At 36.6% G+C, this 18,207-nt stretch overlaps 1 protein-coding gene across 3 annotated transcripts in view; it reads left to right on the top strand.

The window, feature by feature from the left end:
• The window catches only part of ZNF106 (zinc finger protein 106), a 77,344-nt gene that overhangs the window by 32,767 nt on the left and 26,370 nt on the right, over nucleotides 1–18,207 (top strand). For all 3 annotated transcript variants that reach the window (XM_036737028.1, XM_036737026.1, XM_036737027.1), the window contains 7 exons: nucleotides 472–1,111; nucleotides 1,909–1,978; nucleotides 5,801–5,955; nucleotides 6,039–6,099; nucleotides 6,503–6,844; nucleotides 14,143–14,920; nucleotides 15,553–15,608. In XM_036737028.1, coding sequence (XP_036592923.1) covers nucleotides 472–1,111; nucleotides 1,909–1,978; nucleotides 5,801–5,955; nucleotides 6,039–6,099; nucleotides 6,503–6,844; nucleotides 14,143–14,920; nucleotides 15,553–15,608 — 2,102 coding nt within the window. The remainder of the gene's footprint in view (nucleotides 1–471; nucleotides 1,112–1,908; nucleotides 1,979–5,800; nucleotides 5,956–6,038; nucleotides 6,100–6,502; nucleotides 6,845–14,142; nucleotides 14,921–15,552; nucleotides 15,609–18,207) is intronic.

The raw sequence follows: 18,207 nt of genomic DNA, 5'->3' as shown, positions 1-18,207 counted from the left end.
TTTATTTAACTATTAGAATGTGAAAGGACTAGCTCATGGCAATTTATAAATACTCTGAGCAAGCTTGTATGGCATCTCAGTGTTTCTGACTATGATAGAGTAAGTAAATAGACCTTACTTGGCTATTTGTAACGAAAATTTGACTGGCACATAGAATTAGCTTTGTAGACAATGCATACAATGTCAGACCTGTTTAATATGCTGGTTAGTTTTTCTAACCTGCCTTTTTTTCCATTTTTGTTCTTTGTTATGAGGGATAGGTGGCTCTCTGGATAGGGGATAGAGGAAGGCTATGTTTGTCAATGAAGATAATGTAAAAATGAGGTATTAGTATAAAGAAACAAGTGTGGGTGAAAAAAATTGGTATATTTCTATAAGCTTCTTTCTTAGTTGAGAGAGCATGTCTTTTAGTTCACCCTTCTTTTCCCTTTCTGAGCCATGCTCATTTTCTGTTTCTGCTCTTTGTATAAGGTTTGGCATAGAGATGGTGCCCCTAGTTCAGAATGAGCAGGAGGTGTTGGATTTGGATGAGGAACCTGACCTGTCCAGTCTAGAAGGTTTCCAGTGGGAAGGTATTTCCATCGCTACATCACCTGCACTGGTGAGGAAACGCAGTCTTTCTGAGAGCAGTGTGATCATGGACAGGACTCCTTCCATGTACAGCTTCTTCACTGAGCAGGCTTTAGGAAAGGAGAATGAACCTCAGCAGGCTGTTCCACCTGGTAATTCATTGCAGACAGTCCAAGGTCAAAAAGCAAACGTGAACCTTAAACAGGACATGACACCTCTGGCTTCTTCCTCAAGGACAGGTGAAAGGGTTGAAAGTGTTGTGACTCGAAGGCGGCACAGTGCCCAGTTGCCTCCTGACCGAATGATACCCTTGGTGCGTTCTGCCAGACAAGAAGAACCGAACAGGCAGGAGAGCTCGACACCCCTTTCTGAGAACCAGAACGCTCAGGAAAGTAACGGAGAAGGGAACTCGTTATCATCTAATGTCTCCTCAGGCTTTGGCATCTCTAGTTTAGTGGATGCTGCTACAGACAGCAGCTGCACCTCTGGGGCAGAGCAGAACGACGGCCAGGGCGTGCGGAAGAAGCGAAGGGCCACTGGAGTAAGTATGAGGAGGCCCAGTGCTCTTTGGGCTGAGCCATAATGGCTGCTTCACTGGTCTTGGTGCAGGTCGGGGTTGGGGAGAGGGTGAGTGGAGGTTGATTTAGGCTGGGAATCGAATCATCTTGAGGTTTTGGTTTTTTAAATTTTCATTGGCCTAGGTAGTTTTTTTTTAAACCATCATTTAATTCTGCCAGGTGATATGTGATCTAATATGAAGTCATCTTTAAAATGACTGAGCTAACAATTGTTAATGTTTGATTATGCCTGCAGTTGTAACTTGACATGCTTTCATGAGTGTACTGTTAAGATGGTGTGGAAAAGTAGCTTAGATTGAGAGGCATGTATGATTGGTTTACCCTTTACTGGTACTGAATGTTTTCTTTTGTAATGGTTATAGTTCTATTAACTAATAGTACACAGCCAGTGCAACCTTGGAAATATCATTAGAATTGTCTGCTCTTATTCTGCCTTTCTCCTTCTCTTGCCAACCCTGGCCCAATTGGAAATCTACTTCATTGTTGCTGTTTTTGTTTCTTTGATACTTCTCTGCCTTCCTCCCAAAAGGAAGGGAGAGAGCTAAGAGTAGGAAGGGAGAGTTGGATGTCATAAAGAACTTCCAGCAAATATTTGTTAAGTACCTATTGGGTATAAAATTGTTCTCATTAATGTACATGCATATCTTCCTTTTCACACTACTTTAGCCTCAACCCTCCCTGCTTATTATGAAATGGCATTTACATATTAAATACTACCAATTCAATTCGCATTTGTATTTTCACTCTTGCATTTTCACAGGATGGATCTTCCCCTGAGCTTCCAAGTTTGGAAAGAAAGAATAAAAGAAGGAAAATTAAAGGCAAAAAAGGTATGGTTTCATAATCTTGAGGAAGGATAGGGATTGAGTTTGTCATTTGATGTTTATCTCCTGAAAGAGAGAGAGATTAAATTTAAGTTGTAGAATAGGACATATTTTCAGCGTTGGTCAGTGTGGGGAATTTTTTTTCTTTGATTACACTTTTTTTAACAAAGATTTTGGTTTTCTCTCTCCATTTGGGTGAGAGGAGCGCAAAGAATGGATAAAATTTGCCAAAAAAGAAAGAGTAGAGGAGAGACCAGAAGAAATTATGGTTAATAAGCTGGATGACATTGGAAGTTACTTGTTGAATTATATATTTAAAAAAGGAAAGCAAGGTGTACATAACAGAGATTCACACTTTAATGTGGAAGCTTTTTTTCTGTTCTTGAAAGTTCTCATTTTGTTTGGTGTTGTGTTCAAAAGAAATGTAAAAGAATTATGCAAAGCAAAATTGTGGAGATTCGGTTGTCTTTGATCCTCTTGATAATAAGTCCTATTGAGATATAGCAAAAGGAAAAAACAACCCATGTTTTTACTACTCTTTTCATCAGTCATACTTTTAGAAGAAATAATAGAAACTTTTTGATTTATATTGTAAGGGGTTAAAGTTAATATACTTTTGTGGTGCAATTGTAGGCTTATGATTCCCTTAATGCTGAAAGTTTTGAGATTTGATACATAGTAGAACACTTAGGTAAAATCCAAATCCAGAAAGTCCATTTAGATCTGTGCATAACTTTTCCACCTCAGATCCGTTGCAGGCTTTCTCCAGCTACTTTTCTCTGTTTTGTGATGTCTGTCTCTTGGTAGACTTATTATTAAAGTGTCATGCAAGGGGTGAGAAATTTATGTCCCTTTGGCGTTAAGTAGTGACACTTACTTGTAGGGAACTAATGCCCCGCACTAAGTGGAGATATTCTTCTCTTCTGCGACTGAGTCTTGCCTGGGATATCAAAATGTTAAGTGACTTGCTTCAAGATCATGTAACCATTTATGTGTCAAAAGAGAAGGAACTTCAACCCAGGTTCTGTCTTTAAGGCTTGCCTCTCTACCTCCCATATTATGCTACTTCTAAGTAATATTTCAGAATACTTTTAAGATTTGTGTATATGAACTTCATAACAGTTGAGGAAATGGTTAGAGAGGTCAAATGTCATGATTGCAGAGTAAGTGCTAGTTAGGATTTGAACCCAGTTTTTCTTGACGTTGAAGTCAAGCACTTCATCAACTACACATGCTGCTTTTTTCTATGATACGGGCATGCCTTTGGTATTACCATCTAGGGTATGCTTCTCCCTTGTTCTAGTCCTTTTCTAGTAGGCGATGGTCAGTGCGGGTTAATGCTGACTGGTATGTGGGAGGCTGATTTACTTTTTGAAGCTAGTCTAAACTAGTGGTTTTAAAAGTATTCATAGTTATAGCTATTTTTCATTAAAATATAAGCTCTAAATTATGGCTTCATTCTTCAAGATAAAAGTTGGGATACTTTAGTGCCTTTACAAATGTATCACTAACCTATTTAGCAGAGAGAATTTAAGCAAGCATGGTGATTTTGTGAAAGAAAGGGGTTTTATGAAGAACGTACTGAATTATCATTTAAAATGCCCTGTGGCAAAGAGGGGGCAGTGTAAGATAATGGGAAGGGATTTAAAGAGTGCTTTGCTTATCCTACTTATTCATCTAAGTGGTGAGGAAAATGTTTCATAAACCTTAAATCAAGCCTGCGCACACATGTTATTAAGACTATCTCTAAATAGCAGAAAACTTTTCTAAATGAAAGTGAAATTATTGAAATATTTGTTATTGTTTAAAATGATATATTCTAAAATGCATCTTATTAGTATGCTCTAGTATTATAAACGCTTTTCATTATTTCCAAAATAATAATTTTTAAGTGGTCAAACAAATGGAATACTGAATAGTTGTTACTATAAGTACAGTTATTCTTATTAAAATTTTAGAAATGTTCCTTTAGTGAAAATTAAACAGATGCACAATTGTTTTAAATGTATTGCCCTGATATTAAGTTCTTTAACTTAATGTAAGCACTTAGTCAATGTCATTCCAAATAGTGTTGAATGCTATTAAATGGTTTTATTTTGGAAGTTTTTATAATCCCCCCCCAAATAATCAGAATCATGTGTAATTGTTTGCTATGGATTTTGAATTTTCTTAGTTGCCTTAATTATGGAGAAAGTTAACATTTATAAATATAAATTTTTCTTTTTTCCTCTTTTTAAGTCACATTGATGAGGTTTGGGGTTGAGGTATGCTCGAGACCACAGAATACCGACACACTGCATCCTTTTTAGAGCGGATGGGGGTGACTGGGGTGAGGTCAGACTCCAGGGTGGGAAATAGCTGAAGGCTACCTGAAGATGACAGACAATAAGAGAGCTAGGGTATAGATATTTTGATCAGGATCAAGGGTGTAAAACAGCCAGAAGGCAATCCAGAGGTAACCAGACAATGGAAGGCTAGGCTAGACTAGGCTAAGGCTATTTGGGCATGAAAAGCCAGATCAAGTGGGAAGATTCAGGGTGGGGTTCAAGGGGCTTCCCACAGTCTAAACTCCATCAACATCAATTCAGTAGAGGTATAAGCCTGTTTGGATCATCACTTATCATAGATCAAGTCTATAACAATGTTGCATCTAGATTATAAGCTTTTCTGAGGTGCTGTCTATATATAAGGTCTTCCAAACAATTGGGCTAGGTGGTACATGTATTGTTATAGGACAGTATTAGAGTATTAAGATTTGGGAGGGTTTACAAAACTTATATTTAAAGTTTTTTTTTGAAAGAACTATATTAAGTGAGAAACATGGGTCTGACAAATGTATTTATGTTATATTCAAAATGCTAACATCTGTATTTTAGGAGTAACGTGTTTTGTGTGGTGTCAAATTTTGAAAACCCTTGAATTGTCATCCATATGGCCAAGAGCATTTGCTTTCATATTTTGTAGAAAACTTTCAACACACAACACTTAGCCACTTTTAAGAAATAAAAATCATGAGTGTAATGGTGACTTGAAGCAAGAAATCCTATCTCCTCAGTTGGTAGTTTCTGGTGGGAGTGAAGAGGTTATTGTAAATGATGATTGTAGGGGAACCACAGGTTTCTAGGGGTGACCGCCGCAGCCCCAGAATACCTACACGCCGGGTCCTGCCGAAAGAATTCGACTCAAGCCTTCTCAGCCAAGGGAAAAGAGAAAGTTTATTAGGGATTCACCATAATGGGCTGTCTTAAGAAATCCCCCGCCTGTTTCCACAAGCAGGCCAGATTCAACCTACTGAATTAGATTGAATCTGAGCACCTTCATGGAGGCAAGATGGAGATTATATACACAAAGATTGTGGGAGGGATTGAGGGGTGGTCTGGGGTGACTAGAGGAGGGGTTTAGGGAGGGTCTTGAGGGGAAGTCTAAGGAGGACCAGGTGAGGTCAGAGTCCAGGAACCAAGAGAATGGAATTAAGGGCAGGAAGTTCCTGAAGGCATGGATACTGATAATATCAAGGTTGGGAAGTAACTTTAGGCATGCATATCTATAGTTAACAATAGAGGGCAAGGTTTAGGCCTAATGATAATGTGAGGCTATAGTCTCTGGGGAAGGCCAGATCTAGTTGGAAGATTCAAGGACAGTTCAAGGGGGCTCCCAGAGACTGTGCCCTCATCAGGAGCACATAACTTATGAAATACATTTGGCCTCCAGTGAGAGAACCAAAAGGGAAAATATGCATCATTAAATGTATATACTTTAATGACTACTAAAGAGCTGTATAAAATGAAAGCTTCCCTTGCTAAAGTGGGCCTGATCTTCTGTTGGCAGAACGTTCTCAGGTTGACCAACTGCTGAATATTTCTCTAAGGGAGGAGGAGCTGAGTAAATCCCTGCAGTGTATGGACAACAACCTTTTGCAGGCCCGGGCAGCCCTGCAGGCAGCATATGTGGAAGTCCAGAGGCTACTTGTGCTGAAGCAACAGGTAATTGAATGAAGTCTTTATGTCTGGTTGGAAATAGTTGTTTGTATTGAACTTCAAAGGACAAAATCCTTCTCTCCTCTTAGATAACTATGGAGATGAGTGCCCTAAGGACCCACCGAATACAGATTCTACAAGGATTACAAGGTACCAAGAGGATCTCATGGACTTTGCATACAAACACATTTGAAATGTTGAAAGCAATAAGATGTCATCATGGACAGAGCATACTTAAATTTCTTAAAGAAATCTAAGAACCCTGAACTTCATTCAAATTCGACTTGAGTCCTTTTGTGTTCTTAGATGAGTCATTAACTTGCTGAGACTTGATTTTGGGGTATAAAAGGACACAAAATCTGCCTTGTCTGCCACATAGGAATGAGAAATATTAGTTATTGTTATTAAGAGGCTTTAGAATTTATAGAGACATGGGAGTTATAGAATTATAATGTCCTATACAGATATAAATCTTCTCATTTTCTTTTTTTCTTTGGTTTGAAATTTATTGATTTTAGATGAATAATGTATATATTTGTTCCCTTTTCTACAGAAACTTATGAACCTCCTGAGCGAACAGAACAGGTCCCCTGCAGTCCTTCCCGTGAGCGAAAGTGCAGATCCCAGACAGCTGCTGATCCCCCTCCTCTGCCTAGTCCCTTTTTTCCTCTTTTTCTTGAGACTTCCCCTTCACATATAACACCATCTGCCTCTGGAGTGCCACTTCGAGTGTGCACACCACCTGCATTCCAGGCTCCTGGGAGTATCATATGCCCAGCACCAGACTCATCAGTGCAGATTAAACAAGAGCCCATGTCTCCTGAGCAAGAAAATGTGAATGCTGTGCTACAGGATTCTGCCTGCAGTGCTTCCGAGGAATTGCTACAAACGAATAGTATGTCAGTCAGCTTTCTTCTGCATTAAGGATAGATAATCTTGAGGAAGGGAAATACGGCAAAATGTCAGCTAGTATAATTACTTCTGATAGGCTGACTGTTACAAGTTATTCAATAATAACTGTAGTACTTGCCTCTTAAGATGAAGAGTATTATGACTTCTTTTAGTTTTTTTTCTTTAAGGTTTGTTGGACAGATCTGGCACAGGGCTTTAAGTCTTTATATAACTTGCTCCTTACTACTTTTTAGAGGAATCATTTACTAAAATCAATAGAGAGCCAATTGTTTGCTTTTTTTGTTATATGCCTATTATGTCCCTAGCATTATAATTTTTAATATCAATTAAGTGTAAGCTTTAGGCAAAGTGGGAATGGTTAGAAAACTTGGAAAGTGCTAAAGCTTGGATCACGTGAAAACCTTTGATTTAGGGTATAATATCAGTGCTTTGCCTTTTGTCAGCATATGTCATAAGAGAGCCAGAATTTGGAAAATAAGACGAATTACAATGGAATTCCTCAGTCTGCAACCACTTCATTTTTTTTTTCTTGACCAGCCAAAAAATAACTTCTACAACTCTGGTCCCCTGAAGAAGGTAATAAAATTACCTAACAGGAGGAATCTTAAGGGTTTTCCGAAGGTCAGGATGGGCTAGGAGTTCCTGAATGAATGATGGGAAGACTTAAGACCAAGAGAGAGAAGAATGACTTCTGTATAAAGGAGAGTTTTAGAAGCTGAGTTCCTCTAGGGTTTGCGTATGTTAAAAATCACAACTTTTCTTTGATGATATATTGTAAAAATATTAATAAAAGGGATTATAGACTATATTGTGACCATTAACTGTACCTCATACTAATACCTGATTTGCTTATGAATGTGTTCTTTATGTACACAATAGTAGTAACAGTGTTATATCTACAATACATTCTTAATTATTGACATAATCTTAGAATTTATATATCTATATACATAACTGAAGTTGTATGCTTCTTTTAATCCCTCAGTACTGATAGTTATTCAAGTAATATTCTAAATAAACCTATTTACTTTGGTCTCTGGAGTATATTCCACTAGTTTTACCTGGTGTGAGTTGGTTTAGGCATTTGATCACAACCTAGATTTCTTTTTCAGCTAAGTCATTAGCTGAAACCTGTTAAGTCATTTACGGGAAATGATAAAGCTCCCTTTGGTCAAACTATACCAGTTTGTTGACTTTAGTGTTGGTTTTCCCCTAACTTGTAATCTAAGGTGGAGAATTCTTAATTTACTTTTTTCAGAATTCAAGGGGGCCAATAAAGACACTTTAAAAAAATATCCTCTAGAATTATTCATGTGACTATCATAGTTTGCAATCTGAATAGCAATTCTCTGAATTCAATAGCCTTTCCCAAGTAAAAGCAGTATGAATTCTTAGCCATCAAGGGCATAACTTCAGGGTGTTGTCCCATCCCCCCCACCCCCAACCCATAACACATTTCGTATATGAGTATTCCCCAGCAAGTTTAGTGCAAGTTTAGTTATCTCCTGTATATGAGAATCCACATATTTTGGGGCATCTAGGAGGTACAGTGGGTAAAGCGCTGACTCTGGAGTCAGGAGGCCCTAAGTTCAAATTCAGCCTCAGACATTTGACACTTATTAGCTGTGTGACTCTGGGCAAATCACTTAACCCTGATTGCCTCTCAAAAAACAAAAACAAAAAACCTCCAACAGAGTCCATATATTTTATATGGGTTGGCTATTTAGTACTTCCATTGGCCAGTTTTGCAGTTTCTAGTGACTATATCCAGAATATCTTGGAAAGAATGCTATCAGAGCACGATCAATGGTAATCCATAATAGTAATAAAAATGGTGATTTTATTGAAGCAAATGAAATCCTACAAAACTGTCTGTTTACAATTAAAATTAGTCTGACTTATTGAAGTCTGTGCCAGTCTGGTTCAAGCTGTGACATTGAACTCTTCTATCATTAGGCAATAACCTCCATGCATTGTTTCTCATTGTGTCCTTTGGAATTGTCTTGATTCACAGTTGATCATCCTTACAGTATTGCTGTGTAACAGTGTTCTCCTCATTATGCTCACTTCACTTTGCATGAATTCATGTAAGTTTCCCCAGGTTTTTCTGAAACTATCCTGCTCATCACTTAAAGCACAGTAGTATTTCATTACAATCATATGCTGTTCCACACTTGTTCAGGCATTCCTCAATTGATGGGTATCCCCTTGATTTCTAATTCTTTGTCACCACAATAAGCTGCTATAAATATTTTTGTACATATAGATCCTTTTCCCTTTTATTTGATCTCTTTGGGATACTGACCTAGTAATGGTATTTCTGGGTTAAAGGGTATACACAGTTTTATAGTCCTTTTGGCTTAGTTCCAAATTGTTCTCCAGAATGGTTGGACTAGTTCACAAGTCTACCAACAATGTCCCAATTTTTCCACATCCCCTTCAGCATTTGTCATTCTCTGTTTCTGTCATGCTAGTCAATCTAATAGATGTAAGGTGATATCATAAGACTTGTTTTAATTTGTATTTCTCCAATCAGTAGTGATAGAGCATTTTTTCATGTGACTATTGATAGCTTTGGTTTCTTTTTCTGAAAACTGCCTTTTCATATCCTTTGACCAATTATCAATTGGAAAATGCCTCTTATTTTTTAAATTTGGCTCAGTTCCACATACATATTCTAATATGTTTGAGAAATGAGACCTTTGTCAGAGATACTTGCTGCAAAAATTTTTTCCAATTTCCTGTTTTAGTTCTGATTTTGACTACATTATTTTGTTTGCACAAAAGCTTTTTTATTTCATGTAATCAAAATGATCTATTTTACTTCTCACAATCCCTTCTTTTTTGAACATAAACTTTCCCTTATCCATAGTTCTAACAGGTAAATTATCCCAAGCTCCCCAATTTACTAATTCTATCATCCTTTATGTCTAAGTTATTTATCTGTTTTGACCTTATCTTGATATACAGTGTGAGATGCTGGTCTAAGCCTACTTTTTGCCAAACTGCTTTCCAGATTTCCCAGCAGTTTTTCTCAGATGTTGAGTTCTTACCCGAAAGCTTGGATTTTTTGGTTTATCAAACACTAGATTACTGTGGTCATTTACTACTTTGTATTGTGTCCCTAATCCATTCCACTGATCTACTACTCTTTCTTAGCTAATAGCAGATTGTTTTGATGATTATTTCTCTGTAATATAATTTGAAATCTGGAACTGCGAGGATGCCTTCCTTGACATGTTTTTTTCATTGATTCCCTTCATATTCTTGACCTTTTGTTCTTCCAGATGAATTTTGTTAGTATTCTAGCTCTATAAAATAATTCTTTGGTAGTTAGGTTGGTATGACACTGAATGAATCAGTAAGTTAACTTTGGTAGAATTGTCATTTTTATGATAGCGGTTCAGCCTACCCATAAGCAATTATATTTTGCCAGTTGTTTAGATGTGCCTTTATTTATTGTGAAAAATATTTTGTAATTGTGTTCTTACAGTCCTTGGGTTTGTTTTGGCAGGTAGACCCCCAAGTACTTTGTATTATCTACAGTTATTTTAAATAGAATTTCTCTTTCTGTCTCTTGCTGGGTTTTGTAGGTATATATAGAAATACTGATGATTTATGGGATTTATTTTATATCCTTCAACTTTCCTGAAGTTGTAAATTGTTTCAACTAATTTTTTAGTTGATTCTCTAGGGTTCTCTAAGGATACCATCATGTTATCTGCAAAGAGTGATAGTTTTGTGTCCTCATTGCCCATTTTTAGTCCTTTAGTTTCTTTTTCTTGCCTTATAGCTGTAGTTAGTATTTCTAGTACAGTATTGAATAATAGTGATGTTAGTGGACATCCTTGCTTGACTCCTGATCTTGTTAGGGAGGCTTCAAGTTTATCCCCATTATGAAGCACTTGGTTTTAGATAGACATTTCTTATTTAAAGAAAGGCTCCATTTATTCCTATGCTTTCTAGTGTTTTCAGTAGGAATGGGTGTTGGTTGTATTTTGTCAAAGGCTTTTACTGCATCTATTGATTTCACAATGATTTTTGTTATTATTACTGATATGGTCAGTTATGTTGATAGTTTTCCTAATATTGAACTAGCCTTGCATTCCTGCTACAAATCTCACCTGATAATAGTGTATGATCTTTGTCATATATCTCTGTAATCTCCTTGCTAGTGTTTTATTGAAAAATTTTTGAGTCAGCACTCATTAGGGAAATCGGTCTATGGGTTTTTTTTTGTTTTTTTTTCCTTCTTGGTTTAGATATCAATACCATATTTATGTCAAAAGGAATTTGGTAGGACTCCCTTACCTATTTTTTCAAATATTTTACATAATATTGGGATTAGTTGTGCCTTAAATATTTGCTAGGGTATAAAAGGTCATGTAAGAGTCAGAAAAAAAGGAATTAGAATAGGGCAAGGCAAATGCATTAGGCAATTTAAAAAGAAAAAAGAAAGTAGGAGCTAACTACAAAGTAAGATAAGATGGAGGGAAATGCAGAGTTAGTAACCATAACTGTGAATGTGAATGGGATGAACTCATTCAAAAATCAGAAGTATACAGTAGAATGGATTAGAAACCAGAATCCAACAATATGCTGTTCACAAGAAAAACACATGAAACAGAGAGACATGTACAGAGTCAAAATAAAGGGCTAGAGCAGAATCTATTATGCTTAAGAAAGAAGTCAAGTAGATGAATAGAAACTTAGAAAAGCCAGATATATGATAGATGTCTGGAGATTGAAAGGAGTAAGCTTTTTTTCCTCAACTGTACATGGCACCTTCACAAAAAGTGACCATGTATTATGGCATAAAAACTTCACAACCAAAATCAGAAAAGCAGAAATATTAACCACCGAAACAATTTATAGTACACTTTAAGATTATGCTGACCTATCTGAGGATATTTTCCCTTATAATTTCTGTATTACTAAATTGCTGAGACTATAACTGCTTTGACTCCAGTATTCAAAACTGCTTTCCCTATTCTTAGGGACATTTTAATTTCAGAAGGGCTGTCTTTGGCAAGAGGAAGAGGGAAGGCTGTGTCTAGGATTCCATGGTCTCTGGGGCTAACCACTGAGCCAGAATGTGTGACCAAGCTACAGAGATAAAGATTGGAGGAATATTAGGAAACTCCCACGTAATAATGCACTAAGACCTAATTGCAGGGATTGTAGGGTGAATGATTTATCTCAGATTCCCCTCTGGAATAATTTCCTAGAGCCATTCACTCAAGGTGAAAATGAACTTTAGTGTAACCACAGGGGATCTTAGTGATATGGCAAAAATGGCACACCAAGGAGTAGCAGAGGCAGAAAATTCACTTCTTAATGTACCAGGGAAATAGAATTTCTTAAATGGAATGTTCTAATATCCAAGTGACAACTTTGTAGATTCTGTTATTCTAATGTTTCAACTCCCACCTAAATTATCTTTGTGAATTACGTATCAGTAATACCAAGAGGGAGAATAGTGGGTTTAAAATTGCCCCAACTATTAAATCCTGCATCTGCCTACCTACACCCTCATTGATATGTGTCTGAATATATTCTCTATTTGAACCATAACAGAACTTCTCTTGTTGGTGATTTTTCCGACATGTGTTCCAAAAGTCTCATGAGCTTAGGATCTTTTAGCTTTGGTGATTACACAGCTTAACAGATTAACCTAACAACTCACCCCAATATGAGACTTTCCTTGAAAATGGAATTGTGTATCTATTGAGTGTACAAAAGTATATATACTAACTTTGGACAAACGGCCATACGACTTCATCAAAACCGAAGTTAATGAGGTAAGTTTTTTGCATGAGGAGCTTACCTTTAATAACTTGATAGTGATAGACTGGTACAGACAGTAAAGGTAAACATATGCAAAAGGAAGAGATTTGGGGCTAAGATGCATGACAGTGATAAAATACATGTATTTAGGACACTAGGAAGAGAATTGAAAGCTGCCCTGGGACTTGGTTCACCAAGTTAATTTAGATGTTAATGACACATCCGCTTTCTGATCCCAGGGAATTGAATTTTTCTTTTTGTCTTTATGTTTTTCTCTTCCCAATCATCTGGCTGGCTTTTAAAACATTCTCTTGGAAGCAGTTGGCTTTTTGCCCAGTTGTGGGTGGTCTTTTAATTCCTATTGATGTAGGAAAAGAAAGTATCAGGTACTCAAGACTAAGCCACAGTATTGTGAGGTGACACAGATTTTTTTTTCCCCAAGATCCCAACTTGGAAATTGTAAATGAGCCATTTGTAGTTTTGCTGATCCTGTTTTCTTTTAACTCAGTGTAGAATTTTGTTAGTTTCTAACTTGTATTCCTTCAAATATTCTTTCAAGGAGTGTAACAGTCAATATTCAGCCAAATAGGGGCTGCTTTTCTGAAGAAGGAAGTCAGTTGGGTTTCGTAGTTCTCCTCAGCCCTGCCTTCTTAGAACTACATCTCCATATCTTTTCACTGTTCCTAGTTACCCACTTTGTACCAACTAGTCAAATTAAGCATGGTGCTATAGGAAGAAATCTGTACCTTAAGTTCACATTTAAGTTCTGCTTCTTACTCCACGTATGACTTTGTACACAACACTTGGTCTGCCTGTTTGTAAAGGGAGGGCCTTGTACTAGAAGATCTAAGGACCTGTTTCTGAGAGTTTTCCCCTTAGGGCTATCATGGCTGTTAAAGGCCTTTCCTGCTCCTGATATCAGCCTGCTAACAAAAAATAAAGCCAAACTGTTCTTGATTGAACTTATTTCAAAAAACAACTACCAAGTCCTTAAAAAATTCCTATTAGATTTTGAAATAGTCATTGTGATGCTGATAATTAAGGAAAAGTCTGGTTTCCTAAGCAAAAGGATGAAAAGTCAGACATTCTAATTATGTGTAGGGGAGTATAAAAGTAATTTAAGTATTGGTGCCTGGTGTAATATTTCTGTTAGGTTGTTCTTGGTTGTTCTTTTGTTTTTTTAAGTAAGTTTTAAATTTGAGAGTTGATAACCTTAAAGAAGAATACATTGTAGAAATAGTTTTAAAATGCTGTTTTTAAGCTATTTGAATGAAAATGTTTACCAGAAACCAGTATTCCCTGCAATAAAGATGGAAGCTTCCCTGGCTTAGACTGGAAAGCTGGAATTTGTTTCCTTTGAGATACAGATTAGTTGTAATGATTGTGCTTTTCTCTGCATACAAGTGACACAAAACAGCCATTATAGTAGATGAAATCTTTTGTTTGTGAGTTGGTACAAAGGAAAATGCAGTAATTTTGCCTTCCCTTCTTTAGGAGAGATCAGTGGCAACTATTCGTTGTACCCAGTCATCACTGGGACATTTTCCCTGTCCCACTTAACGGAGAGTTTCCAGAATGCAAGCCAAGAACTGAAGTCATCCCTGGAACAAGGTGGTACCAGAAGAGTAGAACAATCTGCTTCCCAATTAATTGGTCCTCTTATCATAAAGAAAGAGGGGGAGGTGTCAACCAAAAGTAGCACCGTTGTTGAGCCCTGTAGCAGCTCCTTTTTGAGCCTGACCTTTCCTTCACAAACTCCTTTGGAGAAGGAGCCCCCACTGTTGGCTGAACAGCCAGCAGAATCCACTCTGACTTCAGCTGAAAGCAAGGGAAATAAGAAAAAAAAGAAGCTCAGGAAGAAGAAAACTCTGAGAGCAACCCATGTGCCTGAGAACAGTGACACAGAGCAGGATGTCTTTACTGCCAAACCTGTAAGGAAAATCAGGGCTGGAAAGATGACTAAAGGAGGAAAAGTGACAACATCTACGTCCTTGGGACAGGAAGACGGGAGAACCGGTCAGGAGCAAGACAGAGTTAAGGATGAGCCTGACAGTGACTCTTCCCTGGAAGTTCTTGAGATTCCTAACCCTCAGTTAGAAGTGGTAGCCATTGAATCATCCGAGTCTGGAGAGGAGAAACCAGATAGTCCTTGTAAGGATGATACCTGGAACTCTACAGAGCAATCCCTGCTGGAAACATCTCGTTCTGGGTGTGATGAAGTAAGCTCCACTAGTGAAATTGGAACACATTATAAGGATGGCATCCCTAGAAGGTAATAACTTCTTGGCTGAACAGCCTAGCTCTCACTAAATTTTCTTTCTACTGTGAATCAGCATTTACATAGATTATATATCTATTTCTATTACACATACTCATGTGGAAGGGGGACAGTGTATATATAATCAAAGGGCAAGAGCAAATGACAATCTAGTGGATAGTTTGCCTGTTCCATTGGTACCCCTGAGATGTCAAAATAACAAAGAAATAGGCCTCCTAGCTTGTCGCATGTAATCGCCCTGACAAATTTATAGGAGAACAGAGACAAAAATCATAAAGGACAATCAACCATTGATGGGTTGTGATCTCCATCATTGAAGGGAATACCCATATTGATGAGAATACAGATTCTTTTTTCAAATTTGAGTAAGGGGGACAAGATGGAGAAAAACCACACCTTAGGATTTGCATGAAATAGCTTTTGTTTTCTGTTTGAGGATCCATTTTTTAAAATATTCACTAAATTACAGGGTTTCAGTTAAGCCAGACATTTGGTGGGTCTGGGGTGCTGATTTGGCCACTCTAGCTTACTATTTTAAAAGCTTACCTTGAGTTAGAAGAAAAGCTTTCATTTTTGCTACTTTACCTGTTAATATTAATGCTGAGCTTTCTGCTTCTCGTTTGTAGTGTGGCTGAAACTCAGACTTCCATCTCCTCGATAAAGGGGTCAAAGAATTCTTCAGGTATTTAATTTGATTAACCAGAAAAGTATTATTACATGTATAAGTATCACTGCATAAAGTTGTATTGCATGTAAATGGACCCTACTTCTTCTCTTTTTGACCTAACCATATTGCCTTGGTCCACTGCTAACTAGCATGAGGTAAAATTTAAAATAGGTAAAGTTTGTTTTGAGCTACTTTTCGGTCTTTCTTTTTTGGAAACTAATTCACATGAAGTGTTTTAAGATGTGACTCACTATTTTACTCCTTCCAGGGATGTTTGCAATTCAAGAATACCATTTAGAGAAGTCAGTGCCCAATGGAAGGAATAGATCTCTAACTAGAAAGAGTATGGTATAAGAGAAAGAACTCTTGAAGTCAGGAGAGGGTCAGTCATCAAATATTTGTTAAATGCTTACTACATGTCAGGCAGTGTACTAAACATTTAGTGGTAGATTTTGAGCAGTTCTATAATTTTTTTAATCATTGGGAGTATGGTTAGGTGATGGTTTATTTATTGTGGATATTGTTAGACCTAGGCAGCCATTCTTGTAATTGAAAAGTCATACTTCAGAAATATAAAATACCCAAAGTATCAGAAGACCAGATAAACATCTTAAATAACCCAGTCTCAGAAAAGGAAATTGAACTAACTGTAAAGGAACTACCAAAAAAAAGCACCCCTGGTCCAGGTGAATTCATAGGAGAATTCTGTCAAACTTCTAAAGATCAATTAGTACCCATTCTTCACAAGTTATTCTCAAAAATAGAGAAAGAAAGCACTCTACCAGAATGCTTTTATCAAACAAATACAGTACCAGTGCCTAAACCAATGAAGAATAAATCACAGAAAGAAAACTATAGGCTAATATCATTAATGAATATTGACCCATTTTAAACAAAGTCCTGTCAAATGACTATGGCAGTTTATCTAAGAAATCATTCATTGTGACCAAGTTGGATTTCTATCAGGGATACAAGAATGGTTCAGTATCAAGAAAAGAAGCAACATAATTAATCATATTAAAAACCAAAACAACGTGATTTAAATAGATACAGAAAAAGCTTTTGACAAAATGTAACTCTTTTATGCTAAAAAACCTATGAAGTGTAGATATAGAGGAACCTTTTTTAAATATCAGAAAAAAACATCTATCTAAGACCAAAATCAAGCACTGTATGCAATCAGGATACACTAGAACCTTTTCTAATAAATATGGGAATAAAGCATAGATGCCCATTCTCACCACTGTTATTTGATATATTTCTGGAAATGCTAGCAGCAGTAATAAGACAAGAGTAAGAAATTAAAGCCATAAAGATAGGTAAAGAATCAATATAACCATCCCTGTTTGCTGATGATATGGTATACATGGGAAATCCTAGGGATTCAGCAAAGATAGTAATTGGCACAACTAACAGCTTTAGCAAAGTTTCAGGCTATAAAATAAACCCTCAAAGATTAACAATAACAGTGGGACCCAAGAAATAAAAATAGAGAAATCCTATTACAAATAATTACAAAATGCATAAAATAATAGCGTATCAACCTACCAAAGCACACAGAAGAATTGTATAGAACCAATTGCAAAGAACATCTTAAATAGCTGGAGAAATATTTTGTGCTTTTGGTTAGGCTGTGCAAATACAATAAAAATGACAGTACTACCAAAGTAATTTACATTTTTAATGCTATACCAATCATATTACAAAGGATACTTTGTAGAATTTGATAAAATAGTAGCTGAATTTATTTGGATAAGCAGAAGATCTAGGTATCAAATGAAATGATGAAAAGAGGTGGAGATGGAAGGGGGAAAGTCTTCTAGACTTCAAAATATCCATTAGTCATCCAAAACATCTAATATTGTTTAAAAAATAGATCATTGGAATGGACTAGGCAAAGAAGAATCAGAAACAATGGAACTCTAAAGCCTGATATTTGACAAATCCAGGGAAAAACTTACTTGGTAAAAACTGGTGGGAAAACTGGAAAGCAGACTTAGACCAACACCTTTTACCATATTCCAAAGCCCATTCTAAATGAAAATGTGATCTTAATATTGAAGATCCAACAACTTTAAAAAACAAGAAGAGAATCAGGCCATATATACCTCATGGTTATGGATAGAAAGATGTATTCTTCAGCAAATGAAATAGAAGCAAGTACAAAAGATAAAACATAACTTTAATTACATGAAACCCAAAGCTTCTGTGTAGAGACAAAATAAAATCACTTAGGATAAGAAAGGAAGCAAAGTGTCAAATTTCTCAGATAAGAATTTGGTATCCAAAATATATAAACAACTAATAAACATACAAGACTACTAGCAATTTCCCAATGGATAAGTGGTCAAAGGATATGAACAAACAGTTTTTAAAACAAGAATTAACAACCAATGAAAGAATAAATCATAACAGTTAGAGAAGCACAAATTAGAGCAACCTCAGGGTATTACCTTACACTCTGAAAATTGGCAAAGATGACCCCCAAAATGGCAGTAATCATTGTTGAGAGGTTGTGGAATTATCATCACAGTTGTTGGGGGAGTTGTGAAATGGTATAACCATTTAGGAAAGCAGTTTAAAATTATACAGATAAGTTGACTAAAATGTCTTT

The sequence above is a fragment of the Trichosurus vulpecula genome, chromosome 8, assembly GCF_011100635.1.
Source record: "Trichosurus vulpecula isolate mTriVul1 chromosome 8, mTriVul1.pri, whole genome shotgun sequence".
Classification (NCBI taxonomy): Eukaryota; Metazoa; Chordata; class Mammalia; order Diprotodontia; family Phalangeridae; genus Trichosurus; species Trichosurus vulpecula.
The sequence above is the reverse complement of the archived record's forward strand: the minus strand, read 5'-3'. Positions and strand labels throughout refer to the sequence as shown.